This window comes from Chenopodium quinoa, unplaced genomic scaffold, assembly GCF_001683475.1.
Source record: "Chenopodium quinoa cultivar QQ74 unplaced genomic scaffold, ASM168347v1, whole genome shotgun sequence".
Taxonomy (NCBI): Eukaryota; Viridiplantae; Streptophyta; class Magnoliopsida; order Caryophyllales; family Amaranthaceae; genus Chenopodium; species Chenopodium quinoa.
Window position 1 is genome coordinate 7,672,548 of NW_018743920.1, and position 14,757 is coordinate 7,687,304.

Sequence of the window (14,757 nt, forward strand, 5' to 3'; positions counted from 1 at the left end):
TTGGCTCACTACATGACCTTGGGTACGGCACCACTGACAACGACCAAGAAAAGGACGAGGTGACTTAGGATAGGAAGGGGGAGTAGGAAGAATGCCTGCAGTAGAGGAACGAGGAGGGTTGCGGTTTTGATTGCGGTTAGAAATGTGGAAGGCAGTAGCAGGAAGGGAGGCTTGCGATTTGTTTTGGAGGAGGACAAGCTCTTTGTTGATGAGCTTTTCATGTAATTCCTCGAAGGAAATTGGGACATCCCTAGCGTTCACAGAGTCTATGACAGACTTGTAGGACTCATCCAAGCCAGCAAGCACACGATCGATGAGATCCTCATGTTCCTGTGGCTTGCCGAGAGCAGCGAGTTGGTCTGCACAAGCTTTTATGGCCTGCACATATTCCGTTATTGTTTTGTCACTTTTGGTGATTCGAGTAAGTTGGTCTTTGAGTTGTTTAATATGGCCACGACTAGGGGTTGCGTAGGTTTTATGGAGAATATCCCAGAAATGTTGTGAGGACTTGGCTTGAGAGACTAAGGGGACGAGAGAAGCCGATAGCGTGCTAACAAGAGCACCACATATCAGTTTGTCTTGCCTGGTCCAATAGGAAAAGTCAGGGTTGGGGATGGTATTGTTATTTTGGACGATTGTGGGGGAAGGAGAAGGAAAAGATCCATCAACAAACTGGAACAAATAACCGACAAGGATGGCCTCGATCTGCATTCTCCATGATAGATAGTTTGTAGCAGTAAGTTTAATAACGTTGGGAACGTTTAGGAAAATAAAAGGTTTCGAGGGGTTTGTATTGTTGGGAATGTGCTGGGATGTGTTTTGAGTATCCATTGAAGAGATGAAGAAGCAAGAACGAGGAGGAAGAAGAGAGAGTTTGGACCGTTTAATCTGATACCATGTAAAAGAGAATATTTTCTGTGTATTTCAATAACTGTACAGCAGCTATATATATATATACAAAGAAGCTATTTTAAGTAAAGATAAATTACAATACCAAGAATTAAGGAGAATAAAAATCATATCACAATTATATGGTAATCCCATAATTGTAGGCATAATGAGAGGAATCAAAATATTTAATCCGTTATACAAAATGCCCATGAGCAGTTTTTTAGCCCACCATTGGGCATCTTGACACTCTTTTTAAGCATTTTCGAATTTGTGAGTTCATACTTTTGGGGTCGGCAAGAGTAACTACAAACTGGCGGATCTCGAAGGTTTTTCTTTTGGGGGCAAATAATTTTTAACGTAATAAGAACTAAGATTTAAAATAACAATTCAATGAATTTGTCATGGGTTCATACTCTCATTAATCATTAGTGACTTGATTTATTTACTATCAAAATATCACGATTCACAAGTAATGAAAAAGTTAAAAAGAAAGGGATCGTCAGTTGATATACTAAGCTAATATGTGTTTCCTAGTTTATTAGCTTCGTTACAAGTGTGCAAATTACTAAATTAATATACTAATCTCGCTGCAATTTCATTAAAAAAATAGGAATTGAAGCAATGTTTTTATTATTTTTAAAATTATTATTATTTGATGCCCATTAGTTCTTTAATTTATGCCCCATTATAAAAATATATATTCATTTGGAATTTTGTTAAAATTACCTTATTATATAATTTATTAATATTAAAATTTTATAATTTCTACACGGAGTAATTAAATATGGAGTACTAAGTAATGTAATAAGATGACCTATATAAAAAAAAAAAGCTTTAGCCCATAATCTAGTGAGTACATTGGGTGTTGTCCAAGGTTGATTCTGTTGTAGACGTGCAATATAATCGATAAGTTTTATTAAAGGTTTTTCAAATAAAGGATTATATGACCATATTTAACGTTCAATCCAAAAAGTTATCCCAAATTTTTATCAACTATCTAGGCATCACTCAGGCATAAAATTAATATCGTTTATTTTTGTTCTTGAAACTAAGATTCAGGGTGATTTTCATATAAAAAAATATGTTGAAATATATAATATTCCACTCAGGCATAGTTTATTTTCTTTCTACAATCCACCTCATCAATTTTTTTATTACTTTTAAAATAATTATTATTTGATGCAACCTAATTACATACGGAGTACTAAGTAATGAAATAAGACGACCTATATAAACAAAAAGCTTACCCAATTACTCTGATAATATTAATTGACCCTCCAATTCTCATCCTAGTCCTTAAAACAAACAACGATCAGGCAATTTTCTTTTAGGCTATTAATTATAATTATATTGTTGCCAAGTAGAGAAGAGATTGAAGGAAGAAGGTTCGATATTTGTGATTTCTGATTTCTGATTTAGGGTTTCTAAAAGGAAATTAATCGTCGAAAATGGCGGCGTCGAAATCTAGGGTTCCATACGGTTGGCCGTTTCAGAGGAATCCTGAGGTTTACCGTCGTCCTTCCTCCATTACCAGCACTTCGAAGCAGCGATACTTTTCAATTTTGCATAATCATTCTATCTCCATCTTTACGTACGATGATGATTCTGATGCTTTTTTGCCTTTGTACAATCGCACTTTCAATGTATGTATTAATTCATCATAATTTTATTAGTTGGTTGAGTTTAGGTTAAAAACCCCTAATTTATATCTTGCTTCTTTGCATTTGTAGCTGATGAAGAATATCGACGGTATACGGTGGTCTCCCTTTGGATCGTCGTTGCTGTGTGTGAAAGGGAATCACTTGTTCGTCTTGCTTACTCAACCTTCTTTTCAGGAATTTAAGTTTTCTGTGGATGGACAGGTTTTTTCTTTCTCACCAGGGGTCAATTCCATACTTAAGTCGGGTTCGAGTAGGTCGGGAAGAGTCATGTTGAATTGAGTCGAGTCGGGTGTATTTTAAATTTGAGTGATGTTAAATTATCTTGTTCGAAATTTAGAAATTATCATTATTTTACCAACACCGATGAATTTTTTGCAGCTCTCTGCACCTGAATTTTCGGCTAAGGAAAATTATATAACTGTCATGTACTGGTTGTCACCCACCCAAGAAGTTAGTAGTAATGTTGTTTTCGAAATTCTATATGTTTTGTTCCTTTTACATTAGGTGACATTGATCTGATATCGATAGTATGTGTTTGTTATGGAATCATAATTTTATTTATATGATATGAAGTTACAAGTTTGGGAGGCCAAGACTGGAAAGATCATGAAAAGCTTTGGCAATGCAGTTCCTCAGGAATTTTGTTCAGCTCGACCTCTAGATTACATTAAGTGAGTCAATTTCGATGCTAGTTTATTTTGTCTACTCAGTTATTTTTGTGATGATTGAATATTCCTGCCTCATGCTTGTGTAGATGGGAATACCATGATAACTATTTTGCCGCCCTAGTAGGATCCAATCGTATGGTGACTATCTATGAAACCAAAACATTTTCTCGTGTTAAACATTTGATGTTCAAACAAGTACGCGAGTTTGGTTGGTCACCTTCGGCATCAGTACTAGCACTCTCTGGTGACTCTTATGTAAGATCGTAGAATTACATATATACATCTTGTATTTTTATAAGGGTTGTCCTTGAGCATAATTACATGTAATGACTTGCAATTGCAGATGAAAATTGTTGATATATGCAGTGGTAAAAAATTGTATGGTCATTCTTGGGAAGGGGTGGATGATTATAAGCTTTTGTGGCAAAGTGATGGAGACTATCTTGCCTGTATATGCACAGGGTTTAACTACAAGAAAATTTTTCTGATAAGCCTTAAGTCTGGAAAGGCCGGGTTCATTTCTCCTCACCATGATTACATTGATCTAGCTTGGGAGTGTAATGGGAAACAATTTGCAGTTAGTCGCGGAGCTGATAATGCAGGGCAAACCACAGTAACCTTTTATACTATGAACGAGGATAAAAATTATTTGAGGCAGAGGACCAAAAGTGTAAGTAATATGATTGCACATTTTCTCTATTGGTCTCCAAATGGTAACTATATGGTGATGCAAGGACCATTAAATGGTTCCGGAGAGTTGTATTTTTATGATGTGATAAAACATCAACAATTGGCCTTTGTACACTTCATTGCTAGGAATCTTCAATGGGATGCTAGTGGCAGGTGGGTTCTTTTTCTTTAGTTAATTACTGTCTTTAATCTTTGACAAAACCTTTGTGTGTAATTTGTTTTTTCTCCTCCACTGCAGGTTTTTCTTGACGCGGGCTACTCGTAAGAATTGCGATGAAGTGGTTCGGATTTGGTCTTCACACGGGGAGAAACTTATTGATGTTGGTCCGTTCGATTATCATATGGTAATGAATTAATATCATGCTGGCCATAGATAGATTTGATTTTAAAACATAACCTTATGAAGTACATCTTTTGTTTAATTGTAGTGCTGGAGCAATAAAGTGTCACTTGTTGCCGAGAGTGCTAAATATGATGATTATACAAATGAGTCGTCAAGTATAGGTATATGTTCGGGGATGGTGAAAGTATCCTTGGAAAGAGACCGATAGTTGATTCCACTGCCGATCCTCCTGAGTAAGCTGAAAAGGAAGCTTTGATCATGGATAAATGTATATGTTTGGGGTGGTGATTTTGAGCACTCTTAACTGCTTTCACATATCTTGTAGCTTAACTGATGTGCATTGTCATCAAGCGCTAGGGATTTTTTTTCCCTTCTTTCAGTGCTATATATGGACTAATGACTATGGAGTTCTTCAATTAAAATCTAGAATGTATGATTTTGTGAGATTTGACTACTCAAATCATCTTTTTAATTAAAGTGATGAAATTTGCTGTTTGTTTGGTTGAGCATTTGAGCTTGTGTTCTTCTATGCAATGTGGGAAGGGAATGTAAGATTTGTGGATTACAGATAATGAATCTCATGATTCAAAGAGAGTGTACATGTTGCTGGAGTTTGATCTGGATTAGAATTTGTTTGGCAGGTGGAATTGGGAATCAAATGGTTTCTGATGTTTGTATCAAATCAATTATTAAAATCTAGAAACTTAAGCCTATTATGAAAATCTGAAGAACAAAGAATAATGGAATCAAATTTAAAGAATGGAAGGCATGCTCAATGTGTTGGTACTGGTTCCCCTATTTACTTGACTTTTGTTCCACTATTTATGTTGATTTAATGAGGGTGGTTTCATTCTTTCCTCCATTAAAGCCAGTTGTAATGGAGTTTTTCCCATCTTTCTTTTTCCAAAACTTATTGGATTTCTCCTAAATGTGATGTGAGAGAATCTCGAATGAATTGAGATCACTATGCTTAGTTCACATTCCTTATCTTATTTTGGCTTTGATTATTTTAGGTTTTTCTAATTTTATGAATATTTTAAATTTGGGGTTTCCGTTTTACATTACTCTTACTTTTGATCCTGTACAAAGCAATTAAAATTAAAATTTTTCAAGAACATCCGAAGGAAATAGATTATTTTAGGTTTTTCTAATTTTATGAATATTTTGAATTTGGGGTTTCAGTTTTACATTACTCTTACTTTTGATCCTGTACAAAGCAATTAAAATTAAAATAATTTAAGAACATCTGAAGGAAAGAATTGAATAAAGCATTTGGCCATGAGCAAAAACCAGCGATTGTTAGGAGCAAAGGTTATAATTATGTAATTGGGGACCAAACATCTGTTTCCACAGATGATATTTTACAGGCAATAGAATAGCAGGTAGTGACGACAATCTCCAATTTTGAAAGTTTGAAATCCAAGGTCCATGAACTTGAATTAGAGGTTAATAAGAGCATCAACTCTAAGCAAAAACTAGCAAAGCTTAAAGAGAAATTACTTGATTTGGAGGGAGGCGTGCAAAGAATTATTAAGAATTTGGGAGGTGATGAAATTAATAACTTGAAGCCTCTTGCTACAAGTGATCTTATACAAGTTATGGAGAAGATGGTAATGGTTTTTAACTTTGGAATGTGAAAATTGAAAGCTAAAGACTATGAACTTGGCTCAGAGATCTGGAAGGACAGTGATGAGCTAGAGTTGGTTGAGGTCAAGGGTCAATTAGTTGATCTTGAATCAGGTTTGCAGAGGATCATCCATCAAATCAAAGGCGATGCAATTGGGGACCAAGGGAAATCCCTACAAGAGATCTTTTACAATTGTCAGAAAAGATGGTAATGGCTATAATGACAGAGTCTGAAAATTCAAAATCCGAAGTCCATGAACTTGATTCAAAGTTGTATGGAAGTCAAAAGGTTGTGGATGAATTATTATTGAAGGTGAAAGAACTTGAAGATTCACTTCAATCTAGGGTAGTTCACCCTGATACTATCTAGAAAAGGAGCCTTTTTGATGCAGCTTCACTACCTTCAGCAATCTGAGATATCTGAAATTGAAAATGTTAGGGTCCAATTTAGTCATCACTAATTGGGCTGGTCCAAATGATTTAAGTACAAAAGCCCAAAAGCAAGGTTCAATTCTCCAAAGCATGCTAAGTCAGCCAAGCCCAATCAGCATGGAAAACCTATCTGACCTGTGACCCGCACCTCTATTGAGCAAGGTATAAAAGCCTTCAATTGTCTCATTTATCATTCATTCAGAAATATGCATAATAATCCTCAAACAATTAGTTCTCTTGCATAGCTTTCTCTCTTAATAACCTGAATTTAGCATCGAAGGGGTCTTCCTCGGCACCACCCCCGAGGCTAGTTTTTGTGTGTTTGCTGTGCAAGAAATCCTCGACCCAGTCTCTACTTGGACCGAGATAAGTCTTCTCCCACCGAAAAGGACATGCCGAAGGTCTTATTGTGTTCATTCCAAAACAATTTGGGACCATCTGTAGGGAGGATACATCAAATTAAGCCAAAAATCATCCAATCTTAGCAAAAATTTGACTAAGAGTGGTAAAAGTGCCAAGAGCACTATTAAGAACGGTCCTCCCCTCGAGGGGAGATTTGGTTACGGTGCAGAGTAATCCACCCACTGTACCATCATCTGAGCCATCCTCATCCTCTTCGAAAGCTCCCCCTTCCCCGGAAAGGGTAGCGTCGGAGAGGTCACCAGCTCGTCATACTCGCCAGCCGAAAATCTTGTCTAGGCCGAGTCATGCATATGGAACAAGTCTTCCTCCAAGCTTGCACTCTCGGTCGCAGCTGAGATCAACTCCTCAAACGGGGCCCTTTAAGAAGGAGATGGCAAGAGCCGTTGCGGTCTTCATGGAATTCATGAAGGCCCAAGTAGACAACTTGCCATCAACACCCCATGATCCCTCACCCCTTCAGCCAAGAAACCTTAGAAGGAAGATTGGACAAGAGGAGGATGGACAAGCTCCATCCTTCAAGGAAGTCAAGGACCAATGGGAAGAGGACACCCGGAGAACCGAGCGGGAAAGGAAAAAGAACCCCCAGTTCTTTGGAGATTCCAGAACCCGAGACTCCAAGAGTTTCAGAAGCAGCAACAACATTTCAACGTGGCAAGAGCATGCTCACCAAACTGTTCAAGAACGTCTAGGCTCGAAGGAAGTGATCGAACGTGCATAGCCGTCTCACTTACCCAGAGGGAATTGAACCCTACCCTGAACCGTCTCAGCCGAGGACGAAAACCACTTCCACCTCTATAAGAGGGAGAAGAGAGGTCCTTCCAGCTACACACAAGGGGAAGCCCATCATGGTTCTTACAAGTTCACCCTTCTAAAGCTGGATATTGGAAGAGCATGTGGCAACGATGAAAATCCCAGCGCACATTACTTACGACGGTACTTCGGACCCGAAGGACCACACTGCCTCTTATGAGGGGCACATGTACCTTAATCCCCGGTCCGAAGCTACCTGGTGCAAGTACTTCCCAACGAATCTCAAAGGGGTTGCTCAAGCTTGGATCATAAGGGGGTGAAAGAAGGCTCTATAACCGGTTGGAAAGACCTTTCCAACAAATTCAAGAGCAAGTTTTCTATGGCAAATTGCCGGGAGAAAACAATTGCATAGCTGGGTCTGCATCAAGCGGAGGATGAAAGCCTCCGAGACTATCTGACTCGCTTCAGCAACGAGTCATCCCGAATAACAAGTCTAGACCAGGGCCTACCCGTGTTTGCACTACGGAATGGCTTATAAGCTAGAAAGTTCCCTAACTTCATGGTCATGCATCCCCTGCAGACCTTATAGGAAGCTTTGGACGCCTCGAATAAATACACCGAGCCGAAGAATGGAACAAAGCAAAATCCCAGTCCCAATCTGGGGCTGGGAAAGCAAAGGGACAATTGTCCAAAGACCAGGGGCCGAGGAAAGGGAAGGCGAAAGCCTCAGAATCGTCATCGGCGCCTGAACCGAAGAAGGAGAGAGACCCCCCTACCCGGGGAGATAAGATTCTTACACCCCCCTCATTCTTCCTCGTGCTAAAATCTACAGCACGACCAAAGACGAGGTGAGGTTTAAGAAGCCAAGGCCACCCCCACCATGCCATCAGCAAAAGGGCAACGACCGATGGTGTGAGTTTCATGAATCTCCCGGACATCACACCGAGGACAACCTCCAGCTGAAGGATAAGATCGAGGACATGGCTCAAAAGGGCTACTAGAAAACATATCTCGCGCATCGCCGCGAAGAGAAAAAAGCCGAAAAGGATCTTCGGTAAGATCTAGATTTTTCCCAGAAAAGGACAAGTCTCAGGGAAAAGAAACTCCTAATATCCTTGTCAATTTCGGGGGAACCTCTCGGAATGCACTGAAACGCCACTTGAGGGGTTTGACCCATGAGGTGAATCATGCTAACATCTGAGCATCCCAGTCTCCGATGCCGAACATCCTGTTCACAGCCAAAGACTGCCGGGGAGTGGGGTACCCCCATGATGACTCGTTGGTAATTGTGACGGGCATTGCAAACCACAACGTCTGGTGAACTCTCGTCGACGGCGGTAGTGGTGCGAATATCCTCTTTCGGGGAGCATTCGACCAGATGAAGTTGGAGACCAAGCACTTGACTCCAGTACCCTTCCCGGTATCTGGGTTCAATGGTTCTTCATCATATTCGGATGGGAGATTCTGCTTCCTGTCACTATCGGCGAAGGCCGAGCAGCCCAGAACATCATGGCAGAATTCTTGGTCGTGGACGTTCCGTTTGTGTACAATGTGATCATGGGGAGACCCCTCATTCACGACATTCAAGGAGTTGTCTCAACGTACCACCAAACAATGATCTATGTTTCGGACAAGGACACTCCGAAAAAATTCAGGGAAGCCGAAAGGAGGCCCGGAGATGCAACCACCTCAAACCATCCAAAAGTTGCTGCAACGACCGGGATGATTGGAGGAAAAAGAAAAGGATCGATGAACAAAAAGGCCTAAAGGCTTAAGTGCTTCGGCCCAAGGAACCCCAGCAAAAGAAAAATCTTTGGGGAAGGAAAAGGCTGATTTCTCATCTGTGCCCAAAGACTCGGAATGTCAACCAAAGTCTGGGGAGCTTGCTGATATTGACAGCAGGCCAGAATCCGAAGAATCCAGTGCCAAAGCTATGGAACTGGACAATCAGACTGAGTCAATAGAGTTGGCCGAAGGGGAAAAATGTGTCAGCATCGGTCTAGGATTGATGGAAAGCTTTTATCTCATCTTGATTTTTTTTTTATGTGATGTGTTAATGGTCAGTACATTGTTCAATTTTATAAGTTATAGGACATGCGAATGAATTGAATTGAAATGGTGAGTGAAAAATATGTACCAAACTTTCTAAAGTGCACAATGTGGTCTTAACACGGAGTTTAGGCAATAGATATGCAGGACATAGTAGTGGCAAATGAAGGAACGACATACACTGGTTCTTTATTGAAACAAATTGCGTTTCTACTTCATGATTAGAATGTATAGACAATTTTGTGAAACATAAGATTGCATTCCAAAGCCGGATACATTCTAGAAAATATCAAGGCTTCTCATCCACGATGGATATATTTTTTGTTAAACCGGCTTAGGGAAGGTAATATTATGGCTTCATTTTAACCAATAGGATAAGTAGCCAAAGCCTCCCATCAAATAATGACTTAGTCTGAGTTTTCTTGTAGAACACCCTTCATTTACCAATTACTATTATATCTTTTTGAATCGAAACCACTCCTGCCTGTTCTTAATCCCTTCATTTAGGTCTTCTGTACAAAGCAAAAGCCTAGTTGTATTAAACGTCCCATGAAAAAGGAGTGCAAGAGGTTTTGACAAGGAAACATTAGGTCATGTTACTTTAGAAAAGCAATTGCATGCACTGTCCAAGAGTAAAGGCGAAATTCAGAAGCAATAGTGGCTTACATTGTTGCATAATCCTGGTCAAGTGCGACATAATTTTGGAGAATTTTAGTATCATTATTTAATGCATTTGAAGACCAGCTAGGGATTACTTTTATGTAAGTACGAGGGTTTTACAGTACAAAAGAAGTTCAATGATTAAGTATGATTTGTTGTTCCTCAAAATTAATATGTTATGTTACCAAACACAACGATAATGAGCATAAGTAAGCAATAGTGTAGAAATGTACAAAGTATATAATTTGTGTTTGTTTAACACGGGATAGAAAATATTGACTTTCCATCCTTTCCCTTCAAAATTAATGGAAAAAATGTGGACAATTGAGAATATCAATATTACTCCTATAAAATTTAATAGTTTTCCTTATTAGACTAACCAACAGCTTTGTTCATCAAATAATCAACCAAGTGGAAGCTACCCATAATAATTTCTATGGTTTACATTTCAACAAGTTTTATACTACGTATTTCCATTTATTTTTATGCTAATACAATTCCCAAAAAAGATAATTACATTTTCTATGCACATTAAAAAAGAAAAAGATGATGCAAATAGGTAAGGAAGGTATAATATATAAATAGTGTCCTCTAAAGTAGTTTTATTGTATTGATATATGCCCTTTTAAGTTCCAAACTAAAATCTCTAAATCCACCATTGATAGCAGCTACGAAGTATGTTACAACGTAGTAATATGGATAAGCACATGGTCAAACACTCGGTGATCAAGCGGGTGCATCTAAGTCAAGAACATGCAAGAGTCAGCATACTATAGCTTTACTCAAGGACAAATTAAACAACGATGAGGGTGATAGGAGTAAAACTAAAATGATTTGAGAAATCATGACACCTCAAAATGTAGTTTTGGTAGTAATCTTTCAAATTAAAGATGCTGCAATTTTGTTGAGTTATGTTCTATTTCGAGGTTGGCTATGGCGGATGGTGTTGTAAGTTGTGATCCTGTACCCAAATACAAAGAGGAATGTATGTGGATTATTAGAGTTCTCAACTAAGAATTTGATCACACCTAAGATCATGTATTACCTCATCAAGCAAAGTACTTGAGAAGTCTTAATTATGAGTTTATTTAGGAACAAGAGTAAATATAATCTATGAATTTTTGAATTTGTGGTGTAATTACAAGATTAATTGAGGTTCTTTTATGATCGTTTGGGTCACACATCAAATATAATCATAAATTCATGCTCTGATTTTGGTCACACGTAAAAAATAATCATAAATTCAAAAAGTGCCCTCAGGAACTAATATAATTGGGCATAAGCTTGGTTTATTTTTAAAGTTTGTATTTTTTTTTTTTTTTTTTGAAAACAAGCTAGCTTGTATTAATTAAATGGAAAGAGAATCCATGAGTACATAGGGGGCAACAATATCCGGACATGTGTTCTCCCAAATTTGTTCGACCCCGAATGGAACAAGCTTAGCTAGAGAATGAGCAACACTATTCCCATCTCGTCTCACATGAGACCAATTTACAGAATTAAATTTCGAGCACATAAAAAATATATCTCCCAATACAGTGTACAGCTCAGTTGAGTATCTTGCTCCCTTGGATAAGCGATCAATGACCATTTTGCAGTCAGATTCCAAGATAATATCGCTATGACCTGCTGCCAGATTCAGAGCTCTAAGTAATCCTTTGGCTTCTGCAATTTTGGGAGTCCAGAAAGCTCTCGTTCTTCTTGTTGCTGCCCATAGCACCTTACCTTCATGATTTCTAGCAACAATCCCCAAACCAACCCAGCTTGTTGGAGCTGCGATTGTAAAGGGGGTTCACAGCTTTGTAAATGCGGGCATTATATTTATCAAATTCATCTACATATCTGTGAACACGTTGGGAAAGGATTTCATTTGGTGTGGTTTTGTTTTCAAAAATCTTACGATTCCTTTCCCCCCATATGCACCAAGCAAGGAACATGCCCCGTTGCTTAACCTTACTGCCCAGGGCTTTCCAGCTCACCACCAAATCACAAACAGATGCTGCAGTGCTCCAATCTGTCATTTGCTCGCAGTTACACTCTGTCCATAAGTCCCTGACCCTTGAGCATCCCACCAGAGCGTGTTCAACCGTTTCTGTTGCATCTCCGCACCACGGACAAGAATCATCTTCTATCATGTGTCTGTGGAGCAGGAGGCTTCGTGTGGGGAGAGTGCCTGAGCAGAGGCGCCAGAAGAAGTGCTTTACTTTAGGAGAAACTTCTGCTTTCCAGATTTCCACCCAAGCTTGGTGGAAGGTATCAAAGTCACCTCCCTTTCCAAGCATATACGTTGATTTCACAGTGTAGTGCCCTGTCATTGAGAAAGCCCAGCATAATTCATCCTCCTGGTCCGCTTCACTAATGGGGATAGCTAGAATTATTTGCCTATCTCTTTCATTAAAATTGTTGTTGATAACATCAAGGCACCATTCTCTTTTTTCTCCATCAATAATATCGCTGACTCGTAGCAACTCTGGGACAGTTGTGCTGGTGAGAAACCGCCCCTCAGCGTCAGCTACCCAAGGGTCTTTCCAGAGGTGTATGTTACGGCCATTTCCCACCTTCCATAAAATACCTTCTTTTACAAGAGCCTTCGACGACCATATGCTACGCCAAGAGTAGCTTCCTGTCAAGCCGAGAGAGGATTCCAGAAATTCATTCTTGGGATAGTATTTTGCTTTAAAGACTCGTCCAAGCAAAGAGTTTGGAGCTTTGATGAGGCGCTAGGCTTGCCTTCCTAATAGCGCGACATTGAAGACATTCAAGTCCCTGAATCCCATACCTCCGAGACATTTTAGCGTACACATGGAGCTCCAATTTCTCCAATGAGTCTTTCTTTTTCCTTCCGAAGTGCCCCACCAAAACCTGGCCATAGCAGATTGGATGCGCTGCACAACCGTAGCTGGGAGTTTGTAAACCCCCATTAGATATGTGGGAATTGCATGGATGACAGATTTAAGAAGAATCTCCTCCCCTGCTCTTGAAAGAAGTTTCTCCTTCCACCCCTGTAGCCTCTTCCAAATTCTGTCTGTAAGAGCTTCGAAGACTGCTTTTCGTGATCGACTCACAATAGTAGGGATGCCAAGATATTTTTCATGTCTGTCGACCTGTCTCATACTCGGGATACTCATCAATTCTCCCCTTCGATCAGCTGTTACTCCTTTACTAAAGGACACTTCAGATTTATCGTAATTAATTTTCTGCCCGGACGCCAGCTCATACTGGTTGAGGATTTCAACTACTGTTTGGCATTCCTGTCTGGTTGCCCTAGTAAAGAGGAGGCTATCATAAGCAAAGAGAAGATGAGATATATTTGGCCCATTCCTGCTAGCTTTTTCCCCATGTAATTTCCTTTCCTGTACATTACTCTGCAGCGTGCTAGAATAAACATCAGCTACTGCCTACTAAGATAAAAAGATACGGAGATAGAGGGTCCCCCTGTCTGAGCCCTCTCGAAGGCGTTACAGCACCACAAACATCCCCATTTATGACAAAAGAGTAAGTCACCGATGAGACACATTCCACCACCAAATTCACCCATCTTCCATCGAACCCCATTGTGAGAAGAAGGCGTCGCAGAAAACCCCATTCAACCCGGTCGTAGGCTTTACTCATGTCTAGTTTCATAGCCATGAAACGTTTTCTCCCTGTACTCCTCTTCTTCATAGTATGGAATAATTCCAGGGCTATTAAAGCATTATCAGTTATAAGACGGCCTGGAACGAAAGCACTCTGGTTTTCCGAGACAATCACAGGGAGGATATTTTTTAGCCTCATCACAATCGATTTTGAAACAAGTTTATAGAGCCTGTCACACAAAGCAATAGGTCAGTTGGATTATTTAGAGTGTTGTAGTGGAGAGAACGCTCCACTTGTTAGCGCGCTTGTGAAAGACAAGCGCGGATCGCTCCAAAACCGCGACAAAATCGCGCTGAGTTTCTGGAAAATCTGTAAAGTTTAGGAGGCGCGCCCGCGCCTCCGGATGGCGCGCCCGCGTCATGGTTTTCCGCGACCCGCGCCTAAACCGCGACAAAATCGCGTCAGGTTTTTGGAAAAGTTGGAATTTTGGAAGAACGAGGAGGAGCGCCCGCGCGAGCTAGTGGCGCGCCCGCGCCCCATGGTGGAGCGCCCGCGCTGCTGTGGTGGCGCGCCCGCATCTCCTCGCTCGTCTTCGGTTTTTTACGGTTATTTCCTTTATAACCGTGAAGGGGCCTTGGTTTGAGATAGATACAGAAAAACCTTCCTCTCTGAAATTTTCCTCTCTACACCTTTATTGAAGAAACTTGCAATCTCTTCATTAATTCTTCATCTTCTAAGTTTATTGTTTGAGAATTTGATCATCTTTCTACACATCTAAGTGCTTAGTGTGTAGTGTTCGTCTATTGTATCTCAAAGCGTGTTTCTAGTTCAACCCAAGCACCGTTGTGGGGGAGATTAACGCTTTAGGAAAGTGTTCTCACGCCTTAGACGAGTATCAAGAATCGAAGACTCACGTGGTCCGATCCATGGTATTCTCATGATCTTGGTTGTTCTTTTGGCTTGGAATGAGGCAAGTATAGTCTTTCAT

General features: G+C 40.0%; 2 protein-coding genes across 3 annotated transcripts; one reads left to right on the forward strand and one right to left on the reverse strand.

Moving 5' to 3' along the window:
- The first annotated feature begins 2,128 nt into the window (after window positions 1–2,128).
- On the forward strand, window positions 2,129–4,825 carry LOC110688337 (eukaryotic translation initiation factor 3 subunit B-like). 2 transcript variants are annotated; one of them, XM_021865077.1, is made up of 8 exons: window positions 2,130–2,534; window positions 2,622–2,753; window positions 2,931–3,002; window positions 3,126–3,223; window positions 3,307–3,475; window positions 3,564–4,063; window positions 4,149–4,254; window positions 4,339–4,825. In XM_021865077.1, the coding sequence occupies exons 1-8, from the start codon at window positions 2,340–2,342 to the stop codon at window positions 4,459–4,461; spliced, it is 1,395 nt and encodes a 464-aa protein (XP_021720769.1). In that variant the 5' UTR covers window positions 2,130–2,339; the 3' UTR covers window positions 4,462–4,825. The 2 variants fall into 2 exon arrangements, with proteins under 2 accessions (XP_021720770.1, XP_021720769.1); XM_021865078.1 differs by lacking the exon at window positions 2,931–3,002 and having other exon boundaries at window positions 2,129–2,534.
- Window positions 4,826–6,245: 1,420 nt separating this feature from the next.
- On the reverse strand, window positions 6,246–14,757 carry LOC110688593. Its single transcript, XM_021865360.1, has 6 exons — window positions 14,684–14,757; window positions 13,656–13,998; window positions 12,973–13,558; window positions 11,953–12,816; window positions 11,731–11,858; window positions 6,246–6,299 (listed from the first exon to the last, which is right to left on the reverse strand). Exons 1-6 carry the CDS (start codon window positions 14,755–14,757, stop codon window positions 6,246–6,248), a joined length of 2,049 nt encoding a protein of 682 aa, XP_021721052.1.

Bases quoted from the DNA above. Each gene is read 5' to 3' on its own strand.
- LOC110688337 (XM_021865077.1), top strand. From the start codon at position 2,340: ATGGCGGCGTCGAAATCTAGGGTTCCATACGGTTGGCCGTTTCAGAGG. The intron at 2,535-2,621 runs GTATGTATTAAT...TTGCATTTGTAG, and splicing joins TGTACAATCGCACTTTCAAT to CTGATGAAGAATATCGACGG. The intron at 4,064-4,148 runs GTGGGTTCTTTT...CCTCCACTGCAG, and splicing joins CAATGGGATGCTAGTGGCAG to GTTTTTCTTGACGCGGGCTA.
- LOC110688593 (XM_021865360.1), bottom strand. From the start codon at position 14,757: ATGAAAGACTATACTTGCCTCATTCCAAGCCAAAAGAACAACCAAGAT. The intron at 13,559-13,655 runs GTAACGCCTTCG...AGCACGCTGCAG, and splicing joins ATGGGGATGTTTGTGGTGCT to AGTAATGTACAGGAAAGGAA. The intron at 6,300-11,730 runs GTATTGGGAGAT...TTTCAATTTCAG, and splicing joins ACTCAACTGAGCTGTACACT to ATATCTCAGATTGCTGAAGG.